An 18,018-nucleotide genomic window follows, 5' to 3' on the forward strand; every position below is an offset into this window, starting at 1 on the left:
ATTACAATTATAAGCTATTCCTCTATGATTTAACAGGTAGGGTGTGTTACAATGAGGGGCCCTCTAATAATTAATAGATGTGAACTAGTGCGGGACCCGACGCTGCAGCTGCGCGTGGCCTCGGTGCTCACTCGTATCATTCAGCATGTTTAAACTGTGGGGCCTTCTAATATTAGGTGTGAACTAGAGTGCGGGGTCCTTTGACATATGTGGGACCCAATACTATCGCTGCACGTGGCCTCGGTGCTAATTTCCATCTCATTCAGCATATTTCGAAGTGCGTGACTTCATTATAAAATCTAAGCAAATCTGTAACCACATTTGACAAATAATTACTAAAAAATATATCTCCAGGTTGATTCTGTGGTCTCCTGATTTGCTAGGTAGGTTATTTATGGTAACTAGTATCTTATACAAAGGAACTTATTATATATCATCCTGATCAACACAAATAATCTGATGCATAATACATATATCAGGCTTCTCCGGCACCACAATATTCACTATGCAAACCAAGATGCAAACCCTTTAACATATAGATCGAAATTTTGACCTTTAAAGGCTCCACCACCTGCGGTTCGGCCTAGTAGACTAATGATTATAAAGATGCAAGGATGATAAACTAAGATAAGATTCACAGGTGTATTTTTAGCGTAATTCATTGAGTGAACTATTTGATAACGAATGTCTTCTGCTGCCCATAGTTAACAGTTAAAATGATTGATTGATTGATGAATGAAATCATGTCATTTGTTGCCCATAGTTGACAATTTAATGTGGATTAATGCCATCTGCTGCTCATAGTAAATACATGTTCATTTTTATTTCATTTATAATTTATAAACCAAACAATTTAATGTGGAATATATAAGTATAATGTCTGCTGTCCATTATAGGGCTGGGTAGGCAGGTACCGTTAATTTCAGTACCGGTGATGCCGGCACTGGAGGAGGAGGTACCGGTACCGTTACTGATACTGACAAGTGCGCGCACGCGCGCGCGGCCCGACAGCTGCAAAACCAGGAAATATTAAGGTTAGAAGGAAATGCAAGAAGTTAGAGTTGGGAAATATAAGCTGTATGATATCTGCTCAGATATAAAATAAACGCTCCGGTTCTGACAGGTTATTTTACGATAGTAGTAGTTCCAGCCAGAACCGGATCGAACTTCATGAAAATTGAGGTTTCTGCCGGAAGTAATCAGCTGGAGCCAAATCCCGATGGATAGCTAGTAGTATCCCACGCCTGGAGGCTGGCCCAGAGTCTGCTCTGTTCGCGGCTGCATCAAGACTGCATCACGATCGGTCGTGATGTCCTCAAGAACGTAACAAGATCGCAAGACGACGTAATTAAGGCCCAGTTACACTGACTTTACGACCTACTATAACGACCTCCCGCGACCTGCAGGTCGCGGGAGGTCTCACGTGGTCGTGCGTGTGATCGTCATGTGTCTCCGTCCGCCGTGCGACCAAAATAGTCGGCTGGAGGTTTTGGGTGCTGCACCAAAACCTTCAGCCGACCTCTCAGGTCTCTGCCCGTCGTAAAAAGGTTGCCGTCCGGCGGCCGAATAGACTGGCCCTTTGGACGGCAAGCAGACTGTCATCGGTGGCCGACAGATGACGGCGAACGGCGACCGGATGGCGAGCGGACGCCGTCTGGTTGCCGTCAGGTGTAGGTGCATGGTCGCCGATGTTCGCCGTCCACTTTGCATTTGTTATTGGCCGTGGTCGGCATCCGGTCTCCCACCACACAGCGAGTTGTGCGGCGACCGGTGGCAGGCACGGCAAATGGACGCCGTCCAGTCGCTGCACGGTGGTTACCTATAGTGGCGGTCTAGGCCGCATGGTTGGCGCCTCCTCCCCGTCCTATTGGTTGCTGTCTGCGTCTGGGCTGAGTGCGGACCACCACCACTCTCAACGATTGGAGGAGACTCTAGGTTATCGCCGTGTTGTGTTGCCGATGCCTATAGCTTAGACAGACCGGACGGCGTCGATCGTACGACCTGTGGTCTACTGGACGGCAACCGACATACGACCTTATACGACCGGTCGTTACGATCGAGAGATCGCTGTCCTCATTGCGACAGGTCGCGTACCGGTCACCGATGATCGGCGACCGGTCGGCTGCCGGTCCTTGCCTATCGGTCACCGGTCGGTGCATGATGGGCGTCTTGACCTGGCTCCAATTAAGTGTGAGGTCAAGGTGTGAATTTTACCATGGTCGCCGTCCGGCCACCCATTGGACTTACACTGGACGACCGCCGGTAGCACGACTGCTCGCGGCCACCGGCCCCGGCGTGGTTGGGAAGCGGTGGGTGTGAATCGCAGCATTTTGGGGTCTTATAAGAGTTCCTCTCTCCACGGCAGTCCTGAGCCTTGTATTCGGTACCGGTACTGAGACGTTTGGTGCCGATACCAGAGTACCGTTAAAGAGGTACCATTAGCAGCGGTACCAGTACCGGTACCAGTGTCCATAGTAAACAGTCAAGATGGAGACCTAAGGCAAGGGGGCGGCCTGAGGAGGATGTCACCCCGCCTCCCTATTTCCTCATATCCCCGCAACACCTGACGTTTCACAAGGGCTCAGTCTCACACCTGAACCATGGCCGCTGCAGCCGAGACGGAGCCGGAGAGCCGCAGGAGCCACCAGAACACTGACTGGGAGGAGTTTTGTGACAAGCAGGCGAGAATGGCCGCCGTCAAGTTCGTGAGGTCCTGGAAGGTGTTCGTGGCCCTCCAGTCCCAGTTCAGGGACGTTGACCACAAGGACCTGGCGCAGAAATTTGCCGAACTTTTCCCTGTCCACCTCGAGCACGCCCTCAAGAACCCCCCCAACGGCGTGAAGGTGCGGAACGGGGTCGGAGGAGGAGGTGTGGGCACTAGGTCGGCCTCAGCTGATGACATCCTGGAGGCGGCTGAGAGTGACGAGGGGGGCGAGTCTCCCTCCCCTAAGGTCACCCACAGGCCTTTCTTCCGCCGGCTGTCCTTTAAGGGGCTGAAGAAGGGCAAGATATTCCTTAAACAGCATTCAGACGAGGTGGAGCTGTCACCCCACCACGAGAAGCAGGGCAAAGGGGACCGACCCAAGGCCCGCGTGGTCAAGGTGGCGGTGGAGTGCATCAGGGAAGGCCCGGCACACCTCCTGGCCGGGGACACCCAGGAGGGCCGCCCCCACTGGCTCAAGTGTCGCATGGCCCTGGTCAAAGTGGCGGCCGGACACATGCTGGAGTTTTATGCACCGCCCAAAGTGAGTGTTGCGTGGTGATTGGAGGTGAATGCAGATGTAGCTATAGGCTCGGATGTAGATGTAGGCTTGAATGTAGATATACGAGTAGGCTTGGATGTAAATATATGCTTCTAAGTAGATATAGGGTCAGATGCACATACTTATAGGCTTGGATGTAGATATAGGCTCATAAATGTGGGCTAAGATGTAACTACCAATAGGCTGAGATGTGAATATATATATACCTAATGGCGTGGATGTAGATACAGAGGTTAAGATTCGTTTTGGCTACGTGCCAGTATTTCATTACCTACCTTATGAAACATCACTAGCTCTTCATATATCTTTTCTACAAACATTTAACAATCATGGAAATGCTTTCAAAATCCAATTCAAGGACTATTTTTTTTATTGTTGAAAATAGGGGATAATATTCTAGAAAGTGTAGCCTCCTCTGGTGGTGGCCGCGGCGGCGGTCCAGCAGGCGTTGCGAGAAATACCTCCTCGCAGAAATAAGTCGCATATGTGGGGGGGGGGGGGGGGGGGGGGTCCCGTGGGGGACACAGCCTCCCCTGGCTAAAAGTCGGGTTGAGGGGGGCAAAAAAACCCCGTTAGTTGTCAGGTCAATAAGTTCGGTTGCAGTATTTTAACCCGGTAGCAGCGGGGATCATGTTTCTTAATGGTCCCTCTAAGCGAGAAAAATGAGAAAAAATCACTTCTCACACAAACCAGTTCATAATACCTATATATCAAAGCATTTGTGATCAGTTTAAGCATCATCTCTTTTGGGGGGTTTATATCATGGCACAAATTTGGCCCGTCGCTGCTATACGGTAAAGCCACAAATTTGGCCTGTCGCTGCTACCGGGTTCAATATGCTCTCCCACCCAAAATCCCTGATTTCCCACGGGTCCCCCAAGTTGAACCTCTTTGCGAGCTATTTTGTGGCTGTGGCGGCAAGCCCACAAAATGCATTGAAAAGTCAATCTTTTAGTCATTTCCGGAGAAAAATACTATCTCCATGATAAATAGCATTATATTTTGTCCAGAAATAAACAGTTAGCATTTCGATATTAATGATGTCATTAAAACGAATCTTTACCAATATAGGCTTGGTCTCACATGACCCGTGTCAAAAAGGTGGCTGGGTACACTGGATTTATGTACGCTGCAGAAAGCGAGTGTTGCATGTTGCTTGGAGGTAGATGTAGATGTAGGCTCGGAGCTGTCGCCTTATCATCTGCAGCTCCTACAAGAGTTGACGTCCAAGTGACCCCTTAGTTTTGTATTTCCTGTGATTTATTTTCTTTCTTTTTTTCATATTTTCTCAACTTGCTTTTTTGTGTTGATAATTTTCAGTCTGGGTAATTGTGTAGGCTAGTTTTGCTCCATCATTGTGTGTCTAATGAGGTTATTATCCTTAGCAGTGATTGGTCATTATCTGTCAGGTTAAAGTGGGGTTCTGTTGGTATTGTATTGTACCTATATGTTTCTTAAATATGAAATTAAATAGCAGCAGGTTACTTTGTTAATTTAATATTTTTCTAACCATTTGTTTTCATCTTATACTTTAGAGGCTTGTATTTTTGTCCCTCAACTGTATTATGAAGACAGCAATGGACTTATATTTGGTGACACTACAAAATTACACATTTTACAACTCCCCTTAACAATTTTCTATGGCTAGGAGCATTAATTGGTGCTTGTGTACTTGCATATAATAGTCTGGGTAATTGTAGACAATGAGTTGGATTTGATATCAACAAATACTAATTGCCCTTTGTTACCTAAGGGTTAAGAACGTCTTCCCAGCTGTATCATAGATTTAATGGGATTACATTCAGTTGTATGGAATATTCTATAAAACTGATTAAAAATAATGGAGCTTGGATTTAGTGGAAATTTATGTTTAATGAATTGATCCACAAAATCAAGAGTTTATTGTATTGAATGATCGTGAAAACATTAACAAGGGTATTGTTTTAAATATATATGACAAAAACTGGATTTACTTGATAGTCACCAATCCCTTTATCCATGAGCTGTTGTTTTTATCTTTTTATTCAAGGCAGATAGTTATACTCATGACCACTTTATCCTTTCCAGAGTATGAAGCCCCGCACAGGGGTGTTTTGCATATCAATTAATGAAGCTCGTGAGACCACAGACTTAGAGATGCCGGACCTCAGAAACACATTTGTCATCAAGGTAATCTTCCATTGCACAGCACAGTCATTTAGTACCTCAAGAAACTGCACGTTTACCTGTCATGGGAGATGAAATAGAATTCATATAAATAAAAAAAAAAGTTTTGTGATTTTCTACAAAACTGTTCTGTGCAAAATTATCAGTCAGTGTGAAAAATAATCAACCTGTTCATCTTTTTGCAAAATAAGCAACCTATTTGAGAATTATTAAAACAGTGGTTTTTGTTATTTCTAAGTTGGGCCATTTTAGGCTAATTTTGGAATGTTAATCTTTAGGCAACTCCAGCAATGAGTTAGAAAGCCTTGTTATGTTACAGGCAGACAGTGGCAGCGAGTGGGTGGTGGAGGCCCAGGATCAGGAGGACATGAAGACTTGGCTCACCACCATTGTTGCCCACTGCTGTGCCAACGACAAGGAACAGTAAGTCCCACGTCATGTATTAAACCCCTCAAAGGCTGAAGTATTTGAGGTGATTTATAGGATGTATGTTCTTCACCTTTTTTCTGTTCTTCTATGTATGAAAACCTTGAGAGATAATTTTTTATAATTCAAATTCACAGCTTTAAAAGTCACCTGATTTTTTTTTACATAGGTCCAAAAACTATGAGCTGCGACCAGCCATGTACAGCGTAAAGAATGAATCATCTCAGTCCCTTGCTGGGGGCGGGGATATACCAGAACGGCAGGAGCATCCTCCAGACCTTCCTCCAAGGGTTCCCGGCACTACCTCTCCCAGTTCTCAGCAGGTAAGAAACAAGCCTGGGGGGAGATCAGAGGAGCAGCTTTGTATTTATTTTACCTATCACTGTCATAGAGAATAAAATGACCTAGACTTATTACATTAGCAGTAAAGGTTATATATGTGAAAATTTTGTTCGGTTAAAAACAGGTAATTTTCTCTTTTCAGGCTAATATTATTGCAGCGATGCAGAACAATCTCTCCATGCACTCCAGGTCTCAAAATGGACTTGGAGACTATTCCAATGAAGATGCAGGTGAGTTAATTGTTGTATTATAAGTAAGTGTTTTTAGAGGTTTAGTAAAATATCTTGAGTGTCACATTAGTATTTATTTTCTCCTTCAAATGTTGTAAACATAAGATTTTGAATACGAAACGCCTTACATGTTTACAACATTGATTTTTAAGATTCTCTCTGGCAGCTTTGGACTGTAAAATGAAATAGTGTATGTTAGTGGGTCAAACAGGCCAGTATTTTTTTTTCTCAATTTCTTCACCTCTGCAGTCAACCTCCGTGTGCCTCAAGAGGTGGACTTTTATTCAACCCTTCGGGATTACCCTTGGTTCCATGGGACCCTCTCACGCTGTGATGCTGCCTCAGCCGTGCTTCAGGAGGCAGTGGCGGGCCATGGAGTATTTCTGGTCAGACAAAGTGAAACCAGGAAAGGGGAATATGTACTTACCTTTAATTACCAAGGGAGAGCCAAGGTAAGCCCCTTGGCACAAGTTTTATGTGACTTTTCTTTGTGTGACATTTAAAATCTGGGAGTTATGATTACTGTCATCAGTTTTTAGTTTTATTAAAGTGCGATTGGTAGTCATGGCTCAGGCGCAGAGAACAAACATCATAAATTGTTATATTTAAAGTTAAGATTTATTTCAGTTTCTTATCCTGAAAACAATTATAATCATTATGTTTTTCCAGCATCTGAGAATGACCATCAACCCAGATGGAGCTTGTAGGGTCCAACACCTGTCATTTGCTACAATATTTGACCTATTAGAATACTTCCGTGACAACCACATCCCCCTGGAGTCGGGAGGCACCTCGGATGTCACCCTGTCTGAGTTTGTCATTGCTGCTGATTACTCGGCTCAGTCTAGCCAGGCTGGAACTGAACGCAGGCCACTCAACCTCCCTGACACTCGAGAGGTAGAAATCTGTTTGTTGTATCTTATTAATTGCATCTTTAAAATAACATTGAATTTCTTTATTTCTATGTATCTGTGTGTAGTCTTATACAGTTTTTTACATGTAGTAGATTACTCATGAAGCCATACACATGTATAGACTAGGGTTGATCATCATAATGAGGGATCCTGTCTCCCTACCTGTACAACGTCTACACAGATGATCTCACCGCCGCTCTGCGTGACACAGGCACAGGCTGCCACTTACATGATAGGTGCATCAACTCGCTGAGTTACGCTGATGACATGGTACTGATGGCGCCCACAGTGGAGGCTCTGCAGGACCTTATTGGAGTGTGTCAGGCGTATGCTGCCACGCATGATATTGTCTACAACACCACCAAGACAGAGTGCATGGTAGTGCCACCACCACACATCAGGGGACTACCAGACATCAGCGTGGCTAAGTGGGAATGCACTTACATTTGTGGATAGATTCACATACCTGGGCCATGTCATTAACAGGGAAAGGACCGATGATGATGACATCAAGAAGCAGACCACCAAGCTCACAGTCATCGGCACACGCTGCTGAGGAAATTCTCCTTCTGCAGCACGGAGGTGAAGTTGGAGTTATTCAGGAGCCACTACTACTCTCTCTCCTCGACTCGCTGTGGTCACGGTATAGGGCTGCCTCCACGAACCGTCTTAGGGTCTGTCATAACGACATTCCCAAGTGGCTTCTGGGGCTTCCTAGATGGACTAGCTCATCCCTGGCTTTCACCGAGTACGGGATGAACTGTCTGGCTGTGTTGCGTTGCCACGCCGTGGACAGTATGAGGAGTAGAATGGAACAATCTGGGAACTCCATCATCACCTCTGTCAGACAGAGCTCGGCCTACGTATGTGGATTTATGCGGCGGGAGTGGCTGGGCCTTCTGTTCGTGTAGATTGTGCATAAGTGTGCCGTGCACACGCATATATAATTATAAGCTGTCAATTATTTAAGTCTTCCTTGATGGACTAGCTCATCCCTGGCCTTCAGCGGGCACGGGATGAACTGTCTGGCTGTGCTGCGTCGCCATGCTGTGTACAGTATGAGGAGTAGAGTGGAACAATCTGGGAACTCCATCATCACCTCTGTCAGACAGAGCTCGGCCTATGGGCAGTATTACAAGTCAAACCCGAGAAGTTTCGGGTCCCTACAAAGGTCGGTTTAGGGGCCGTACTACAAGTCCAATCCGAGAAGTTTCGGGTCCCTACAGAGTTCGGGATGAATAACTCTGTAGGGACCCGAAACTTCTCGGATTGGACTTGTAATACGGCCCCTAAACCAACGTTTGTAGGGACCCGAAACATCTCGTGTTTGACTTGTAATATGGCCCTATGTATGTGGATCTATGCGGCGGGAGTGGCTGGGCCTTCTGTTCGTGTAGATTGTGCATAAGTGTGCCATACACACGCATATATAATTATAATGTCAATTATTTAAGCGTATATGTATCTCGGTTGATCTCATTCGTTTACTTGTCCTGTTTTTTTATATATGCCGCTGGGCGAAATAACATTATTATTATTATTATTATTATTATTATTATTATTATTATTATAATATAATATAATATAATATAATAACAAATTAATGATGTCTCTTCGTGGCTGTCAACAGGTCACCACTCATGGGGGATCGGTGCGCATGACCACCTCGGCACTCGAGCGACTCCAGTATGAACAAAGCAACTCAGGCGGGTCCGCAGTAAGGGCTGTGGAGAACACTTACACATTTACCTGAAGACATCCTACCTGAAGCTTCTTAGGGATCCTACTTAATACTCAGTAAGTGACAAGTTTGAGTACTTAGTGTGAGTACAGTTGTGAGGCTCTTCATGAGTGCTTTAACATCACAGTAGTCTGGGGAAACATGGATGAGGGGTAACAAAGAGTGCTCAAGGTGTGTGATAAACAGTGAAGTTGATTTGCACAACTAAATGTATGTCTTGAAGGATTCAAAGTTATAAAATTTGAAATGTCATGCAAGTGACATCATAAGATTACCTGGTTTTCTGCAGGTTCATATTTGATAAGTGCTGTAAAGAGCATTTTTCATTGAATATACTGGATAAAATAATAGACTAACAATTACATTGAAGATAAAGTTTGCTTTTTGAAAATGTGTAATAACTTTGCAAGACTTACTCTGCTATAAAGTGAGTTGTGTTTAATGTCATGAAATGGAGTTCTGCTTAAACTCTCATGAAGTGGAGTTGTAATTAGTGTGCTATGAAGGGCAGTCATGATGCAGAGTGGGTTGTAAATGAATTGCAGTAGTGTTAATCCATTTGAAAATAATCAAAGGAGAATATCATGAATACAGTTCTTCCACTTTTATAATGAGCACAAAAGTCTAATGAATGAATGAAACTGCTCAAATGTAGTCAATTCCTTCATAGTATTGACATGAGTTTAATTTTAATACTGGCAAAGCTTCAGCTGTACCCTAAGGAAAGGCTCTTATGAAGTCTTTCTTTGCTCACAGTTGTTCGTGTTAAAGCATTTGCAGGCAGGTTAGTGCTGCTGTCATTTGTTCAAGTTGCCTCACTTCACGAGAGATGGCTCTGGACATTAGATTTGCACCAGAGGCTTCTCAGATCTGTCTGGTTGTTATGTGCAGTGTCTGCAGCTGATGAGTCACAGAGGCAGTCTGATTCTCATTGAAGATTCTATTGTCCCACAGATATACTATTGGACTCCTACATATTACTTGATTTGCCAAGTGAAGTAGATGTATGCTTTTCATTAGGAATTGTCATTTCTATTCAGAATGTGTTTATGTTCTTTCCTATTACGCCAATCTCCTTCAGAAACTCGTATTGAATAAGTTGTAATTTTCTGAGTGTTTAATGTCTTTATTTAATGCAGCTTTTACATTGTCCAGTATGTTATTTATGTTGAGTGTGGTCATTTCATTTGCAGCCCTGTTCTACACCAAAAGTTGTGATTGTACAGTGAAGTAGTTACTAATATGTGGTTGCAACATATTGTGCTGTAATACTCTTAGACCAAGATCTCAGTGTGAATTTAGTTTATACATTGATCCTCCACGAGCCTGTTGTGAGTACTCGTTCTGTTTGGTATCCATGTGCCACCCTTAGAACGGAAGCCACCGGGGAGTCCAGCGACAGGTAGCACAGACACAGACATGGATTGTTTTAATCTATTTTATTTAAATGTAATTAATGTATGTATATATGTAAATATTACGTTACTCTTTGAGCAATTTATTGCCTTCATAACTATCTTCATTTCAATATATATATATATATATATATATATATATATATATATATATATATATATATATATATATATATATATATATATATATATATATATATTGTGTGTATGTGTGTGTGTGGGCGTTCTCATGCACATTACCATGTGTGTGATGTGTAGCCAATTTCCTCAAGGTCACAGTGTCATTTATTGTGGAGTTGTAGTATGCTGTTCTATCCTCCACATTCTCATTTATAATCTCTTATTTCTTCTTAGGAAAAAGGAATGTTTATTGTTGGTGTCTGCAGCTGCCAGGAAAGTGTCTGGTGGTTGTGTTTGTTGTCTTTCACGGTGAGCAAGGTGCTTCATGTTGGTGTAGCTATTTTTAAAGATATTGTGAAATTCTCTTTCTTGTGTCGACTGTACAATGTCTTTTTTCTGGACATTTAATGAAGTTTTATTTGATCTTAATCATTCAAGAAAAACTAAATTTTCACAATAGTGACAGGTGTCACTGGTCATAATAGGCACACCCAACATCACCACTTGAGCGGTACACACTATGTGGAGGGACTGTTTGTGTCTTGGGTGAGGGGAGTGGGCTAAAGAGTAGCCTCTTGATTTTTTTGTTTATTTATATATGACGCACGAAACATACTAGAGTTAAATCAAAGTATGTGCTTAATCATTCATATACATCCTGATAATATTTCTTTGGTTTCTGATTCACAAAATTGAGTGAAATTCTAGTGTATTAACAATCACAAAATCTCTATCACTAATAAAACAAAGTGATAATGCAAGTTATGTCCCATGAAATAAATGGAAGCTCACAAAAGTCAGAATAAGTGACATCACCTGCTTTGTGTAGTAAGAACATGTTTATTTAATAATGTGATACCTGCAACATGGCAAGGACTGTAGCCAGTTGTACGAAAACATCAAGTGACTTAGCGCAGGGATTTTAGATGTGAAATGCTAATGCAAAGAACATGCCTGCACATACATGGAATCTTTCTAACTGTAAGTCTTATTCATGGAAGAAAGTAGACACACAAAGTTGATACCCATGTAACAATAGGCTGAAGGACAGGGCAACATTTCCATCCCAGATAACACAGCCATGGAGATGAAAATTGTTCAAAACGAATGTAAAAAGAGGTGTGGTTTGGAGAGGAACAAAACCTTCATATGTCTGTCCCAAGCTTGTCAACTAATGGCCCTTCCCAAGCACAGCCAGACCCAGAATACTTTGCTTACTATGACTGGGGAAGATCACCCACACCCAGAATGAAGAATGTTAGGCAAATCAGGCCTTTGTGTAGGTAAATATGTGGTGGTGTTTGGTGCCAGCTTCCAGCGCGTAGCTGCAGTTGTCATACAAAATATGAGCATATTTTCATATTCAGATTCTCTTGTTTATTCAATATTTTCCACAAGAAAAAGAATACTAAGGCTAAGGACCGTACTGAATCCACATCTTGTGTGGAGATGTTAGGTGCACCTATTGTGAGGTGATGAATTAAAAAACTGCAGAATCAGCATAAAAAGTATTTGTGATCATTATGTAGCATAACTGAAATGCTAGACCTTGGAAGGCTGTGTTAGCTATGTTATGCTCATGTGGTGCAACATTTTGGCAGCTGTTTGCTGCATACATTGGTCATATGCCTAAAAGCTGTTGGCATTAGTAAACCTGTAGTCTAAGTGTGTGCATGAGTGTGTATTACCTAGTGATAAACAGGAAATGTGCTACGCTCATGGGGTCCCATCTAAGTCGTAATTGGTCAGATTTAGCCAAGCATCTCATTATTAACTTCCTTTTATGTCCTTTAGTTGCTCCTCCATCCCATACAGTCCAATACATCAGTTCTGTCTACTCACTTAATTGCCCTGAACACTGCAATCATGTAACCTCTCTCCTTTCTTTTAAAGATGGCCACCCCAAGTTTCCCAATCTTTCCTTCTACATTAAATCTGTCAGACTAGGGACCATCTTGGTTGTTACTCGTTGTATTCTCTTGATCTTGCTGATATGTTTTATATGGGGACCATACCACTGCTGCGTATTCCAACCTTGGATGGATCAATGCCACTTTCAGTTTCTTCATCATCTCTTCCTTCATGTAGTGAAAGGCCACTCTTATATTTGTCAACAGCTTATATGCCTTGCCAACAATCCTGTTGATATGCTCTTCAGGTGAATAGAAACCAAATTCTTTGTTATCAGACAAAGTATTCAGGCAACTAGTCTGCTGTGTGTGCCCAAGGACATCTTATTGAATACAGTAAACCTATTTAACAAACCTCAATTTAACCTCATAAACATACCAATTACAAACAAAATCTAATGCTTTCATTTAATACATAACTTGTATCCATTAATACCTTTGGATATGACAAACTTTCTGACTTAGTGTTCCTCCATGAAATAAAGAATTTACTGTAGTTACTCCCTTTTGAGAGTGTGTTGACAAGATAATAGATAATTATAATGAATTTGGTATGGTCAGTGGTGCAAAATCAAGGCCATCCATAAAACAAAAGGATTTAGAATTGTTAGTGTTAGAGAGAGGACAAGCAATGAGCAAGCATGTAGTGAGGCAGTGCATGGACAGGAGATAGAGGAGGTTCTCGTGTGGTCCTTCCAAGGAAGAGGCAACAGTATAGATCAGGTAACCTGTCATATATTATCATGTTTTCCAGGCTTTTATAGGTTTTGTCCACTTTTACTAAAATGTCTTCTTTTAATGTTCTGCTTCTTTTTTATATATATATATATATATATATATATATAAGTATATATATATATATATATATATATATATATATAGGTATATATATATATATATATATATATATATATATACATATATTAAATATATATATATATATATATATATATATATATATATATATATATATATATATATATATATATATATATATATTTATATATATTTTTTTTTTTTTTTTTATTATTCTTTTTTTTATGCATAAGTTTTGCTGTAGATAGCAAAATAATGTTCATGTAGCTGTTGCTCTGTATTTGTACCTTCACCACTTGCAGATTGTCACTATTGTGTTTCAGATAAAAAAGCACATGAATCCAGCACATTCCTGAAAGTTGCTTTATATATTTGTTAATAGATAACCTGCTTACAGTAGGTAAAAAGACAACATTCCTCCGTGTCTTGGCGATGTATGTAATGCAGAGGGAATAGAAGCAGCAGCAGGCAATGTTTGTACTGCCATTCACACCTGTGACAGTCAGTGAACCTCCCACCACCGTGCTTCTTGGGGTTGCTTTCCTTGTGTAGCGGAGACTATTGTTTTCTGTCCATGGTTCGTATAGTATGATTTATAGGGCATGAAGCTGATTATCCATTGATGGTGGGTTGTATTAGTCTCATGTGCTTGACAATATTTTATTATTTCTCAGTTTTGCTGTGTGCTTTGCTCAATTGTTATAAAAAGACTAACACTGGCATACATGCCCGTTTACTCAGCTAAAGCACTGTCTCATGAAAGGTGTAGTCAGTTCATTTATTTTACCTTATCAATGCTGTTTCATCTAGTCATGTAGTAAAAGTATACTTAATTTTATTTTTAGATTGTGACACAGCTTTGAATTTAATTTGTTAGATTTATGTTTTGCTTCCAAATGAATAGCTGGTCCTACTATGGACTGCCAAGGCTTCCACAGTTTTAGTCATTATCTCTTAGTGTGTGATAGAGATGTGTATGTGTGAGCAGATACTGTGTAAATTGGCACATATTTGTGTACATAAATTTAAGTATGATAGTCTAATAATGGATACTATCTGTTCTCAAGGGTTGGTCATTTCTTCATAATTCAGTCAGCGGGGAATCAGGTCCAATACAAGGTTCTGTCACTTCTGAGTAGAGACAAGGAGGGATATGTCATAAGTCTTGCTGAGTTTGTCAAATGTCATTTCAATGCAAAATGACCTCTGATATGTTTACAAGCTCTGAAGAAGCTTTGCTCCAAGCCTCTCTCTCAGGTGCGTGCTATCTGAACAGCAGATGATTACCTCATGTTGGACATGGATGGGCAGAGGGTCACTGTGCTGGGTGCTTTGAGCACTTGTACCATACATGGCAGATCCTCTGAGTGGGCAGCTCTCAACTGCTGGATTACAAAAAGTGAATTCTGACCCACCCTTTGACAAAATTCTACCCTCACTTGATGAGGTCAGAGAGGCTGTGGCAAGGGTGAGGGGTGGAAAGGGAGCTGGTGTTTGTAACATCAGTGTGGTGCTCAAAGCTGGAGGTGTAGCCATGGTGTGTGGATTGACTGCTGAATGGCAGTCTGGTACCATTCCTCCTGATTGGCAAAGGGAGCTGGTTGTCCCTATCTGGAAAGGGAAAGGGGATCGTCAGGACTGTAACATCTACCATGGTATTATGTTGCTTAATGTGCCAGACAAGATGCTTGCTCATCTATTGCTGTTGCAAATTTGCAGCCAACCACTGAAGTTACAGAGACTTGAGATAACAGGTTTCACACATTGGAAGTTGACAACTAACAGTATCCTAGCCGCCAAAGAGTTTCAATAGAGGATGCTTGCACCTTGTGTCAATAAAGTGTCAAATTTGATACAATGTGTGGCACTCTGGGATATCCTGCAACTTTGTGGGATTCCTTCAAAGACTGTTGGACTAATGACTGGTCTGTACTCTGGAACTGAAAGTGCTGTGAAGTGTTGGGGGGCTATACACTTGCCCCATCACTTATCAGCATGTGTGTGGACTGGGTATTAGGCCGAATTGTGGACCAAAATTATTGTTGAATGTCAGCTCCAGCTGTATGGGTGTGTGGCATGCTATCCAGAACTCAGCCCTGCTCTCAAGGTTGCGGAGGAGGTTAAGGAGGTGCCCACAAACTTCATGACTTGAGCATGTCAATAGATCCTGCCATGAGTTACCGAGAATTGGAAGATGACTTATATGGAGACTTTTTCAGAACCCCTGAGTATTGTGTTGTAGGGAGCGTGAGGCAACTCCCCCCCAGTGTACGCCCTCACTGATGAATTGATAAATCAAAGGCATTTCAGTTCATGCCATAACTCAAGTAACTCGATACTATCCATATATTTATTTTGATTTTCACCTGGCTGTTTAATATTTCTAAATGACAAAATATTGGGCATTTCTTTGTATGAAACTTTAGTCAAGGATAGTTGTGATGCAGAACCAGTTTCTTTCAGTGTTTATCCATGTGTATGTGTGTGTGTGTGTGTGTGTGTGGCTGTGTAGATTGTATGATTCGTAGTGTGAATTAAAATCTTTGTCGTCTCGTACTGCTGGCATCTACAATTTGAATTATGATCAGGATATTAAGCCGTGAACGAAGCCACTGAAAGGATGGCCGGTGTCTGTAGCGAAAGTGTGTCATAGTACTGAAGGACTCTGGGCTTGACAACATCACCCATGCTCCTGATGCTCACCCGGGCGTGTGCTGAATATACGTATTTGAATTTATTTGGTGTCTGTTGATGTGCATATGTCAGTTTTGTATAATTTTTAATTAATATCCATTATTTTAATATAATAACCTATGATGCTGTGGCATACTTGTAAATATTTCTTATAACTCATATTATATAGTTATATGTATGCACTCTCCTCATTGTGAGTGACTACAAACTACTGATGTGTGCCATAAGGAAAAATTGATTTATATAATGGGAAAACTAGTGGGCAAAGAAACAATGTATGATTGAATGAAAATTTGTTCCTGCAGTTTTGACACCTTTATGCAACAGGAATTGATTCTTCAACAAAGTGTTTGCCTTTCACAGTGCAGTTTGGCTCACATCAGACTTTTGGTTAAAAAATGTACAAGAATTTTTAAAGTCTAGTCTGGTTTGAGTAAGACAACAGATCTTAATGCTGAGGAAGAAGTCTCAGTTGTTCTGGTTAAGTATTGACTAAGTAATATTTTCCTTCTGCTGCCATCTTCAGCTTCTGGTATCTATAACTTCACATCCCTTATTGAATTTAGTGACAATAGTTTTACAGTCCATTAATATTATTCTCTCTCTCTCTCTCTCTCTCTCTCTCTCTCTCTCTCTCTCTCTCTCTCTTTCTCTTTTTCTTTCTCTTCTCTTCCATGTATTAGTGCCATAGGAGGGAAAGTGCTATTTTGTGACGCAATGCTGCAACTGGCGCCTGAAAGTTCACGGTGGTCAGTAGGGTGAAAGTGGATATATTTTGCTGAGGGAAGATAATTATGGGCAAGTGTATAAGTGGCTGCTGTATGTATGTTGTAGTTTGTCTCAGTTTTGTAGCATCATGTCGGCTGCTGTTTTCTTTGTGTAACATTGATGCCAATACTGGTTGTTTCGTGACGTTTGTTCATTGTTTCGTTTTGGTATTACTCTCTTACTCTTTCATTTAGTTTCAAGATTGAGTCATGGAGCTTTTAAAATGACTTGTTCACTATTTCTTTGGGACTTTTGAATTAACAGATTTTCTTCAGTTGTTAAAAAAAAAAGAATGTACTGAAGAAAAGAAGTAGATTTATGACCATGGATAAAAATTGGGTTGTTGCATTAATAATCCTGTCATTGACCTTATCTCTCAAGCACAATTTTACCTTTACCGTATATACAGATGTAAAAGTTGCCCCACCAAGCTGTGATATGTTCAGTTGAGGAATAAATTTAACCAACATGTAAAAGTAGCATCCATGATAAAGTCAAGCCCCTAAAATTAACTTTGAAGCTAATCAAAAATTGGCTTTTACATAAGTATATAAGGTGCCTTTGTGATGATTACCTTTATTAGTGTTTGTTAATGTGCATCTCTTTTCAAGCCATTTCATTCTTTAGATTTGTTGTCATGCAATCCTCACTTGGCAGTAAGATATAAGATTTCTTCAGCTGTTTGAGGGAATCTACATCATTTTATGTTGCTCTCTGTTGACCGTTGTTAATGTGTATCTTTTTAAGCGGTTATATTTTTTCTGCACCACTTCATCCCTCAGCTTTGTTTTCATGCAGTTCTCATGTAGTCATAGGATATACGATTTCTTCAGCTGTTTGATGGAATCTGGATTATTTTATTTTGCTCTCTGTCCATTCACGCTTTCCATGACCCAACTGTATCCCATGTCACTGTGCTAGAGGATGGTCTTTGTACAGCGATAAAAACAAACATTGCTGTGTTGATGAGTTGTATATTGCTCTCTTTTTTATTGATTAGTGATATCCATTTTTTCTGTTACTGTAGTCAGAGGAAGTAGGTAAATTACAACTGTATCTTGTCCCTTTTTCCTCTTGGACAAAGTTGAAATAGTAGCATTTGGATGCAGGGCTTTCATGCAAATTTTTTAGCTATAGTAAATGGATTACATAAGACCATTAGCTCCTCGTAATTTAAACCCCTGGATACTTTGCTGTTTATGTGAAAATTAAA

The 18,018-nt window shown here is 41.2% G+C and overlaps 1 protein-coding gene across 3 annotated transcripts; it reads left to right on the forward strand.

Annotated features, from left to right (window-relative positions):
- Positions 1-2,416: 2,416 nt before the first annotated feature.
- Positions 2,417-12,802, forward strand: LOC126986911 (SH2B adapter protein 1-like). Of its 3 annotated transcripts, none has more exons than XM_050843411.1 (8): positions 2,417-3,245; positions 5,331-5,432; positions 5,749-5,852; positions 6,025-6,178; positions 6,340-6,427; positions 6,677-6,879; positions 7,097-7,324; positions 7,523-8,518. In XM_050843411.1, exons 1-8 carry the CDS (start codon positions 2,601-2,603, stop codon positions 7,592-7,594), a joined length of 1,596 nt encoding a protein of 531 aa, XP_050699368.1. In that variant the 5' UTR covers positions 2,417-2,600; the 3' UTR covers positions 7,595-8,518. The 3 variants fall into 3 exon arrangements, with proteins under 3 accessions (XP_050699368.1, XP_050699367.1, XP_050699366.1); XM_050843410.1 differs by lacking the exon at positions 7,523-8,518 and adding an exon at positions 8,972-12,802 and having other exon boundaries at positions 2,419-3,245; positions 6,698-6,879; XM_050843409.1 differs by lacking the exon at positions 7,523-8,518 and adding an exon at positions 8,972-12,802 and having other exon boundaries at positions 2,422-3,245.
- The last annotated feature ends 5,216 nt before the right edge of the window (positions 12,803-18,018 follow it).

The sequence above is a fragment of the Eriocheir sinensis genome, chromosome 63 (genome assembly GCF_024679095.1).
Source record: "Eriocheir sinensis breed Jianghai 21 chromosome 63, ASM2467909v1, whole genome shotgun sequence".
Taxonomy (NCBI): domain Eukaryota; kingdom Metazoa; phylum Arthropoda; class Malacostraca; order Decapoda; family Varunidae; genus Eriocheir; species Eriocheir sinensis.